Source organism: Phaseolus vulgaris, chromosome 8 (genome assembly GCF_051622355.1).
Source record: "Phaseolus vulgaris cultivar YP4 chromosome 8, ASM5162235v1, whole genome shotgun sequence".
NCBI lineage: Eukaryota > Viridiplantae > Streptophyta > Magnoliopsida > Fabales > Fabaceae > Phaseolus > Phaseolus vulgaris.
In genome coordinates, this window is record NC_143505.1 from 47990844 (window position 1) to 48002448 (window position 11605).

The 11605-nt window shown below is 33.2% G+C and overlaps 1 protein-coding gene across 1 annotated transcript; it reads right to left on the reverse strand.

The window, feature by feature from the left end:
• Positions 1–210: 210 nt before the first annotated feature.
• LOC137823789 (uncharacterized) lies at positions 211–8622 on the reverse strand. Its single transcript, XM_068629060.1, has 13 exons — positions 8178–8622; positions 8020–8093; positions 7831–7914; positions 7595–7675; positions 6247–6327; positions 5779–5871; positions 3672–3851; positions 3422–3489; positions 3272–3323; positions 1181–1234; positions 1002–1094; positions 793–859; positions 211–676 (listed from the first exon to the last, which is right to left on the reverse strand). Exons 1-13 carry the CDS (start codon positions 8317–8319, stop codon positions 585–587), a joined length of 1161 nt encoding a protein of 386 aa, XP_068485161.1. The 5' UTR covers positions 8320–8622; the 3' UTR covers positions 211–584.
• Positions 8623–11605: the final 2983 nt, after the last annotated feature.

The window sequence follows — 11605 nt, forward strand, 5'->3', positions numbered from 1 at the left end:
AGTAAATGCAAGTAGAACATTTTTAACAGGCTTTTGAATCTGTTATTCCCTTAATCCAATTAGATTTTTCAATTCTGAACTTTCCCACCTATTGAAAGGTAACTTCTATATTTTAAATTTCGACGAAATAATTAAGATTTTAGAACTGAACATAAACCAAACGCACAGATAAATAACTAAAACTATTGACATCCAAACAGGAAGAAAAAATAAGAGAACCTAAACAGTTATATCTCATTTTAGATTATCATTGTTGATTTATATTTCCCTAAAGGATTTCCTTTTGATGCTTCAGCAAGTGTACGACTATAATGAAAGCCCCTCTACTTTCCATAAAGCACGTAACATTCAACAACATCAGAGCTGTCAGAAAAGATATTAATCATGGCAAAGTGGCATTTGTTGCACATGATATGATCTTAGCATTTCAACCTTCATTGATGACAACATCTAAGGGCAAAATCCTTCTGTTGAAACCGAAGAACTCGAACCCCCAAGGGGAATTTCAATCAGTAGTTGATCTTCTCTTGAATATACGGTCTCTGAAGAACCATTCGCTTGAAATTTTACTCAAATAAAACCCATCAGTTAAATTTACCAAGTTCCATCTTCTTCTTGATAGCCCTTTGACCGTGATAAATAAATGAATCTAGTATTCCAGAAACGGTAAAAATACCTGCATGATGCAACAAAGTATGATTCTGTCAGGATTCACACAAATGAAAGATATTTGTCAGTATTCAAGCCAAATTATGCAAAAGTGAAGAGGAATAGTGGAAGATCCATATCTACCTCCAACTATAGCACACACGTTAGTAAGAAAATGTAAGAATGAGACATGTTCTTCGGTAAAAGTAACCTGCAAAATGTTATTCCAGTATAAGGGGGAAATGAGATGAAAGAAAAATACTTGAAGACAGAAAACAATAAATAAAACTATTGACTCTAATATTCCCTATCTAACATCAGTCAGAAACTATGATAAGGGGTAAAAGACCCGCCTTAATTGGAGAAAGGTCATAGAAGAAGAAAACTCCAGGGAGGGACTGCAGACGGCCCACATCTCCAGTCCTGAAGTGTTCCGTCACAGAGAACTGTCAAAACATTTCAAGTTAGTATTATGTTTCACCAGCAAGAATGAAGAAAAATGCAAGAAAGTGAACATTGTAAGCTCAATAACCTGATTTGACTGGATAGCATGCCCATTCACGTCAGTGTAAACAGTCGGCACAACCTGAAAAACAACAAAACAAGTGGCAAAATTTGATTAGTCCTCATTAAAAGCATTTTGATGAAATATTTCATATTATTATGGAGCTAAGGTATTTTCATGTCTCGCGGAGAGAAAACACAAAAGGTGCACATCTCCCAAAAGAAGGGTCTAATACAACATCAACAAAGTCATATCTCAATAAGGTCTATATGGATCACACATTTCTCGACTCAGTTAAAGACCAAAACTTCAGAGTTTCTTGCAACCCTATATATTCCTTTTCTCCACTCTCCCTGACTGTTGCAATAGGTACAGCGAAAGTGAAAGGAATAAAAATTGTATCATAAGATATTTCTATAGTCAAAACTCACAAGCTGATAAAAAAAAGTACAGGTACAAAAGTGTTCTTAGTGACAGTGATACAACCATTGTAACCAAATACAAGTCGTGACGCATAAACAGAGAATGTGGCATGTAGCAAGAAATGGAAAATACAAAAAAAGAAAAGAAATGCAAATAAACTAAACCGAAGTAGTGGTGATTGGATAGCACGGGAATGACTAAATGAGCGTAAACAAACATTAAGAACATCAATATATTAGTTATAAATTGTCGAAGCAAGTGCAAATTTGTATAATGATGGGTGAAACAACAAATAAACAAAAAGCTTAACTGTTTGCCTTGACAGTGATAGCTGGCATTTCTCACCACCATGCTACATCAGTTATTGACAAAGTTAACATTTTTTTTTGGCGTTCATGAAGTTCATTGCTCATTAGCAATATTAGCAATAAGGGAAAGGAAGGTCATCGAGGCATGAGAAGAGGTCCCACACTGAAAATTGGTAGTGCCCCAAAGAGTAATGTGTTAAACCCTTCCATCACCTCACCCAAGAAGCATGCCTTGTCGCAAATTTTAACTAAACTAAATGAAACCAAAACAGAAAAGGATAAAATATAATAACCTCAAGTTTTGCTTAATAAATTATAGGTCAGTTTGAACGAGTTTTTTCATAAATCCTTCTAAAGAAGAAAAATAAGAAAATGAATTTGATTTCTCCATAAGTTAAAATTAGCTTATGCACAAATTAAAAATAAAAAGAATTAGAGAAGCTACAAACTAACACATGCATAAGCTAATTTTAGTTTATGAAGAAACTAATTTTAATTTTTCTTTTTATTTCTCTCCTAAAAGGAACTTGTGGAAAAGTTCATCCAAACAGATCTTATATCACCTCCCTCACAGTTTTGGAGATAATACCATCCTTCACAAATCCAACTTTAAAATTCTACCACATGCATTTTTAATTTTACATAAATCATACAAGACACCCTAATCTGTACAATTTGTATAGTGAAAAATACATTACGAAGGTTAGGTACAATTTCCAAAATTAAACGACATGTAATTTTAATTTTCAAAAACAAGGGAAGTAAACATCTTTGACATGGCCAAAAAAGAAAAGAATATTTGCGGCTTATTGTATACTCAGGATACCATTGCTACTGCCAGTAAAATATATGACAAACGCACAAATGCTAGTAAAGAGATATAAACTGATATAGCCAAAAAAGAGAGGCTAAATTGATATCAAAGCTGCAATCTCCCAATAACATGTATACCTATTCTCCCCAAATTGAGATAATGACCCAACGTTGGTAATTTGAAGATATAATAAGACAGGAGATTTTGGTGAATTCAAACACATGCAAGCTACAGATATATTACATTGCCACAAAATGCAACAATTGGGCACTGTCTAAGCTTCATATATAATATTATAATGTCAACCAATATATACTCACCAATATATCAGAAGATCAAAACTGACATTCACAATTGTAACTCACTTTTGATTCATATATAACTTTTGAAATCAGAAGAAATAACAACTCAACTCACAGAAACATTTTATTTTCCGTAGTAGACAGTGGACATAGAAATAGCCAAACAATTGGAAATTATAGTGATTTAAACAAAAAAAAATATTGGAAATTACATATATGCTTTAATAAAACTTAGTATTAGTATATGTAGAGAGAGATACAGAATTCTAACCTTAATAAAATATTGGTACATCCCACTTGGTGTTTCTTGTATCCAATGCACACTGATAATCAAGAGTGCGTCACAATGAATATATACACAATAGTGAACTTTGACAAACAGTTTACTGGATTTGAGGGTTTTAGAATATGAAAAGCTCACTTGTCAAGAGGATTGACAACACCAGGAAAATACTCTCCATAAGATAATCTGTTGATGTGGTGACTTAACTGTATTACAAAATATAGGCATGTCAGTGTCTTGAAAAGAGGAGTGAGAAGAAATTTTTTTGCCAAAAAATAACAGTATTATATATGGTTGCTTTTGATATTTCATATAAGATATAAAATGTGTAGTACAAATTACAATAAAAATTAGCAATGGGAATACAAAATAACAGATAGTCTCTTACATTAAAAGAATCCTTTTGAAAGGCCAGCAGGTCATGCACATGTACACCAGATTGCTGAAAGCTTTTCCCAGGGGCAAAATGAAAGTTCCCCGCAACCTTATTTACTTCCAAGAAACCATACACATTGCATCCTTCGCCATCTTCATCCTTGATTCTTTGTAAGAATCCTTCTCTTTTGCACTATGTGACACACATCACATGCCAAATAGGGGCTGGATTAAATTAACAACTTGACTTTGGAAGAAGAGTTATTTAAATAGAAGAGAATGGGCATAGTACAAGAAACTTAGTTATTAAAGAAACAGCCAAGGGAAATATTACAAGATACACATGCTATAAATATTTAGGGAAAAAAACCATATAGCATTAGCATATAGAGACAATTATATTTGAATAAACATTGAGACATGTCCTTCCATTTATGTTGAAAATGAAATCACTAACGAATCCACCACCCTTAATCCTTTCATAGTTCAGTTTACTAGAGAATGATCAAGCTGTAACCCAACCTCTTTCACTACAATGCTGCATTGGCTACTGAAGCATAATGAGCTCTTTTGGGAGGTTTACAGTCACATGATTGGTTTAACGTAACCCATTTCTCCTTGGAAAGGACTCCAGATAGAACCAAGAAATATAATGAACATGTTGTTACATGTTCATCTAATTCGTGAGTTAACTTGTAGAATCGTACAAGTTTACAATTCTAGCCAGGGAAAACAAGTTAACTCACTTGCAAACTTGTTTCTGAGCAAACTCGGGTAAACTTGCACAGACTAGAGAGTTTGAGGGTCATTGATCATCAAGTCTGTACTAGAATTATGTCCTGCCTCCAGACACAACAACAATGTTTTAGTGCCTTTCAAAAACCAAAAATGCAGCATCATGAAACTTGAATGCATGCCTTTAACCTCACAGTGGCACAAACTTAACTCCAGAGCTGTTTCTGTGCCAGAACCCAGTTACAATGAATGTGGTGAATGAAGATGCAAGCCTGCAAGGACTCTCAACACAGTTGCAACAATGTGATGAAGTATACTCTGATGAAGTCATTGTTGCAAGCCTGCAAGGCAACATAGAGACTAGGAGAACCTAAATCCAAAAAGGTGAACAGACGTTATCAATAACAAGGTTCACCCAGCTGCAATCCTATGAGGGAACCATTATCCTATCTCTTTCAAAAATTCCTAACCTTGTTTCTTGTAATTTGTCCATCAATTGTGGAACCTTTACACTCTCTATACTGAAAGGTGACCCAATGCTCTACTTGTGTATTGAGCTATCAACCGAAGTTTAGTTTATCAGTTGCTAATAGATAGTTTGAACTTCGAAACTTGTGGGTCATAGTCCTTAAGAATTTAGTTGTGATTTAGCTCGTACTGTTATACTTTGTTATTTTAGTTTGCTTTACTATAAAGTTTTAATGTTGAATTTTTATTATGAATATAGTTTACATTATGTTTGGATACAGTGATGGGTGTTTTAATTATTATTTTTTGAGTATTGTGATGTAGGAATTTGCAGAAGCTCCATTGCAGACTCCCAAGTTTGACAACTTTATTGTGTTAAAAATTTCTACATCATAATTTCAAATTGCATGTGTGCTGTTGCATCAAGCAATAATCCAGTTCCAGAAAAAAGGCCAAGTATGTTAAAGTGTGACGACCAACTCCTCATCAACAGTAAAAGGATTCAAAAATGTAATGATTGTTTATGGTTAACAGTTCATTATACAGTTCACAAAACCAATGTTACTATGAAATACAGAATATATGTCAGAAAAACTGGTTGCTTCTATAAAGAAAATTAAGAAGTAAACCATGCTGCCCATGTTACATGTGGCAGAAAGTATTTTAGTTGAAAATTTAAAATTGAAAAATAGTTTCAAATGGATCCTACAAATAGAATTTTAACTTATTCAGATAAATAACCTGTTAATTAATATAATTGTGAACTGAAAAAAGTGCACTTTGAGAACTTCATACTCATAAATTGAAAGTATGCGCACTGCTTGTAGAGGAAATTTTCATATATATCAATAAATAAAATAATGTGATATCCTCAGGAATAATCTTAAATTTGAGGTCAAGATGCCATAAGGACAAACCTGATCAATTAAATCTGGGTTTGAAAGTGCCCATCCTTTCTTACGGTATGCTTCACGAACATCCTCGCAGGAATTACAACAATCATCATCTGACTGCAAACATAAATTACCCAAGATTCAGGTAAGCATTTAATTTATTATACTAAGAACGTTTCAAACAAAGATTCATCCAATTCCACCATTATGATGCCTGAGTAGGAAACCAAAGATATTAAATGAAAGGAAGAAAAACATGGGCTTGACTAATAATGACACCAAGTTGAAATTTCAAAATTGTTTATCCAGAACAAATATATGACGGTTTCTGTTTTTGAATTCAAAAAAGCAGTGAAATAAAATACAAGGTTTCTTACTAAGCAATGTAGTTATAAATGAAAATTTTCCACTTTCTTCTCTCTAGAAAACAAGATATACACAAAGCATTAAATCAACACATCCCTATAAAGCATAATTTTAAACCAGGCATACCGCTTCAGCACCAAAACAGGAACCACAATAAGTCTCATTGTGCTCAAGCCTGCCTCCATGTCTTTGCAAGGGCTTTTCAATCTGATCAAATAAAAAGTTAAATGAATAAAATGCTCCAAAATTAAGGCAAGCAAGGAAGACATTTGGATAGGGAATTTTAAGAAGGTAAGGAGTTTCAAAAGAAATTGAAATTTTAGAATTTTATAATAGTAATTAGATTACTAAAAATTAGAAAATTTGAAATTCCTCATATTTTCACATGTATGTCTCTTATCTTCATATTTTTTCCTCAACTTAATGTTGGTTTGGACATCTTCAGTTTTACTAACACTTAGACATTGTTCGTTTGACTAAGGCTTGAGTGTCATAATCTTAACATTATTTATTAATAAATGTCAACAAAGATTTCTTTCAAGACTGAAGTTGATTATGTTATTTTTTGAACAATTATTGGAGTTAATTTATTACTGATGTAAGCTAAAAAAACATATTTTGCAATTAATATATCCTAAATAACTGTGATCGACATCAATAGAAAACAATCTCGGCCAACATCAATTAAAAAAAAAGTTGTCAATGTCCATTGAAAAATGCTTACCAAACTTTGACCCAAAAATAACATCAACTAAGAACAATATCATCAATATTGATATTTTTGAATTATTAATTATTTAATAACTTAATTATTTGTATTTTATAGTAATGGCAATACATTTTTCCAAAAAACACAATTAAAACTCAATCAATTTGAATTGCCTTATTATAAACAAAACATTTAAAAATGAAACAGATTAAAATAAAATCAATTCAAATTCAATGTATTTGAATATCTTATAAATTGTGAAATTCTCTACCATAACGTAACGTAAAACCATAATTTAAGAAGAAATATAGATAGGGCACTACTGATCTAATCTTAAGAAATGCAAAAAATGAATCTAATTCTGGAAGGAAACAAGATAAGTGACTTCTGTTACAAGCTCATTTTCTAAAGGAAAAACTCCCTTTAAAATGTGTTTGGTCACCCAGGCCTCCTAAAGCTTAATGTGTCAATCATGGTTTTAAAATATGGTCAACGACCACTTGACTGCTCGTCAATGATCTTGAATTTACAGCAACCTGATGCCATTTTAGGCCGCAAGTAAACGATTTTGGGTTTACACCACCGCAATTGGGGCCAGATCAGCCACATTTCCTCACAATTTCCAGTAATGTAAAGGGTAATGACAAAACCGCACCTCAATTTAAAAGCTCAATGTCGGTTACTACCACAGTAACTAACCCTCAAATATAAACGCATGAATTACAAAACTACGAATATCCAAACGAACATAATTGTATTGTTTACCTTGGGAGCGCCAATTCCTTCTTGCCTCGTTTCAATCACATTGCCGTGAGAATCTAATCTCTTTTTGATTATATCATGTTTCTGAGAGTTACACAGCGAAAGATAAAAAACATTGTCACAAACCATGAAATTACGCACGAAAAGCAAAACACCTACCTCTGCAGCTCGAGCAAAATTTTTAAAAAAAAGTAAAAATCACTTGTTTATTTTTAGTTCATAATTTTAACAATACATACAACGTCTAGATGCTGCTCTCCGCTGATATCCATGGCATCGAGACTAAGTATGGAACACGGAAGCGCAGGAAACGTGACATCAAACTGCACTTTCAGCATCAAAACGACAAAGTCCAGTTAATTGCTAATAATTATTTATAAACAAACAAATTAACCGTTAAACGGAAAGGAGAGGAAGTTAGCGATTACGTTTATACGCAGCGTTTCGCCTCTGGAAGTGTCTACAACAAGCTTGGTCTCGGTGACCGACTGGAGGTACAACCCTGGAGGCAGTGCAAACACGAGAATGAGTTTGGATAACGAAAACGACAAAAGAAGAAAGAAAACGACGATGAAAAGAAGCATACGGAGCTCGGAGAAGAAGAGCAAAAGCATGATGATAGAGGAAGCGAGGGTGATAACGCCGCCGGAGAGCGTGCGGCTGTAGAAATCTTCGTTGATTTTAGGGTAAGCATCGAGGTTGCGGAGCTTGCTCATTATGCCTTCCATGCTTGAATTTTCCCCAAATCGACGATTATAATGGCGGATCCAAAACGAAAGATCTAAGAAAAAATAAACCTAAGTTGGATTAAAATTGAATTGAGGAGAAAAATTGGTGACAATGCTTTGAAATTGAGAACACCCCGTTCAATCGAAATTCTTCGGAGGTTGGAACGGTGACGGGGCGTTTCAGATTGAATTTCAATTTCCTGAAACTGCGACGCCACTTTGGTAATCTTGTTCAATTTTAACACCGCGTGTTTTGGTTGGGTTTGTTGCCATCAATAAAATATTATTGTAGCTCTAAAAAATAAGAGAAAATATTTTAGTTATTGTTATTTGTTTTTGTGTGTGTCGGGTTCGGATCTTTTCCTGGCCCACTTTCTCTGTCAACTAAGTTTAGATGTATAAGTGTGGTTTTTGTTTGAGAAAGATACTTTGAAAAGTTTATAAGGTTAAAAATTACTTACACCTGCTTCATTTCCTATTTAAGTTCTTTTGGCTACATATTATGTACACAGAAAATAATTATCCATCTTTCTAAAACTTGTGCCCCATACAAACTTTTTAATATTTTTTCCTTTTATTGCATTTTTAATTAATTCATCTTTCTAAAATATTGAAATAATATTCATTTAATTATTTAGGAAAATTTTCAATGTTAAATATGTTTTTTCCTTGTAAGTTACGTCTATAAAGATACCCATTTAATTGTCTTAAAAAAAATTATTATTGTATAATGAGTTATTATGTATATATATTTTTTTTTTAAAAAGATAAATTTTAGCAGCATGACATAATATCTTTAATATATACCTTAAATATCTTATCTTCAATATATTATTAGACTACAACAATATTATATGACTTAAAAATAAGGTCATTAAAGCCTATTTAAAAACATAATTACAAAAATAATTAACTTTAACTCAATTTCGATCTCAAACTTGTATATCATTGTCATTTAATGCATTAATTATTTCATCTTGTGAACATAAGAATGGATTCTCAAACTAAATTAGATTTGTTAGTTATTCTTTACTCAAAAATGTCACTTTAAGCAACCTTCTTTTATTTAGCTCTCTAACAAAATAGTTCACAGAATCCTATCTCATTCTCCCTCGCAATATGTTAGAAGAACAAGGAAGAGTATATATTGTATTATCATTGAAAAGTTTATCTCATAAACAGAGGAGGAGAAGATATTTATACAGGTATACACATGCAACAAAAAGGTAGTTAAGGTAATTATAAGCTAATTGTTAACTATCTAATATCACCCCTTTAAACTAACTTATGTTGGTGAAATTACAACCACAAGTTTACATCTAAAATCAAAGAAAGATTGTCCAAAAATTGGTTTCGTCAATATGTTGGCAACCTAAAACCTGGCAGGGAGATGTAGAAGGCTAACATGTTTTTGTTGAACATGGTCTCTGACAAAGTGCAAGTCGAGTTCAAAATGTTTCATATGCGAGTGCATAACAAGATTTGTGCTAAGTAATATTACACCTAAGTTGTCGGAAAAAAGTTGAGGTTGTGAGGTGGATATGCGAAGCTCATATAATAATGATTGAAGTCGTATTACCTTAGTGAGCACAAATGAGATGCTTCTGTATTTCGTCTTAGTACTACTGCGTGACACAACACGTTGTTTGTGTGAAGATCGAGCAACAATATTGGAGCAAAAGTAAACACAATATCTTGTGGTTGATTTGTGATCATCCGCATCACTTCCCCAATCAACATCGATGAAAGCAAGAATATGAGTTAAAGACTTGTGTTTAATGATTAAACCATGTGTTGTTGTGCCTGCAAGATAGCGAAGCATCTTTTTAAAGACGAATATTGGACTACATTGGCGAAAGAAGAGGATTTGTTGCTTGCATGTTTGTTCGGTGCAGAAGATCATTGATGTAGTTGGTTTGAGATAGTAGAAGATCACTTCTTTTCAGACGGTTGGCTTCAACACAAGGAAGTAGTGTAGCGGGCCAAGGTCCTTCAAAGCAGAGCACGAACTGAGTTGTGAAATAAGATTGTTGACTTCATGTCGTGAAGATCCTGTCATGATAATATCATCAACATATATTAGCACGAAAATAGTATATGAAGGAATAAATTTAACGAATAAAGAGGTGTCACTCTTGGTTTAGTGAAAATAAAACGTGAGAAAAGTGGAACTTAACTTTTGAAACTAAGATCTTGGAGCCTGTTCCAATCCATTTATAGCTCTATGAAGTTTGAAAACAAGGTTAGGAGATGATGATTCAAAGCCTGGTGGTTTTTTCATGTACACATCTTCTTAGAGATCTTCATTTAGGAACGCGTTGTTGACATCTACCTTATGAATGGACTATGCAGAGGAGACAACATATGAAAGCACAATGTGAATGGTTGAGGGCTTCACAATGTGTTTTTGAAAAGAACCATTTCCATTATACTTATTTTTAAATAATAACTTACAACCAACAACTTTAGCTCTATGTGTGATTGTTGAGGAGAGTTGCATATTCATTGCGCATGGCTTGCAACCAATAAGGAAAGGAGAGAGCATCTTTCACATTGGTAGGGATATGTGAGTGTAAAATAGTTTGAGCGTGAAAAGTTTTTAGTTTAAAAATATTTGCTTTATATCTTGTAACCATGGGATGCACATTGACAGAGTTAGGAGCGGTAACATTAGAAAAGGAGTAAAAGTTGGGGATGAGGTTAGAGAAGGAGTAGATAACACAATATTATTGTGATTAGTGAGAGAATGAGTGGAGGTATTATGATTACAATCAAAATTAGAGGACAAAGGTGGTACAAAAATGGTTAAAGAGGGATCAGAATTAGTAGAAGCACTATCTTAGGAAGCAAAGGTGACAAATTTATATTCAGATAAATTGTATGGGAATAACTCTTCATGAAAAATGGCATGACGATAAACGTATGTCTTACCAATAGAAGAGAGATAGAGGTAGCCTTTGCTGTATAAGTTGTAACCAAGGAAAAGGCAACAATATGACCTAAAGTCCAACTTGTGCTTATTGAAAGGACGAAACAGAGGGTAATAAGCACAACAAAAAGTTTTGAATTTGTCATAATCATGAGGAGTTTTAAAAAGCAGTTCATGAGGAGACTAATTATTAATAATTAGTGAGGTAACACATTAATAATATGCATGAAAGTAGTAAAAGCTTCACCCCAAAACTTGATTGGCAAAGAAGCATAAGCAAGCAAAGTTAAGCTCATTTTAGTTATATATGCATATGCTTCCATTCAATTGATTCATTATGTTCATGCGTATGCAGGC

Bases quoted from the DNA above. Each gene is read 5' to 3' on its own strand.
- LOC137823789 (XM_068629060.1), bottom strand. From the start codon at position 8,319: ATGGAAGGCATAATGAGCAAGCTCCGCAACCTCGATGCTTACCCTAAA. The intron at 7,676-7,830 runs GTATGTATTGTT...TGTAACTCTCAG, and splicing joins GAGAGCAGCATCTAGACGTT to AAACATGATATAATCAAAAA. The intron at 1,235-3,271 runs GTTAGAATTCTG...GTTGTTTTTCAG, and splicing joins TGTACCAATATTTTATTAAG to GTTGTGCCGACTGTTTACAC.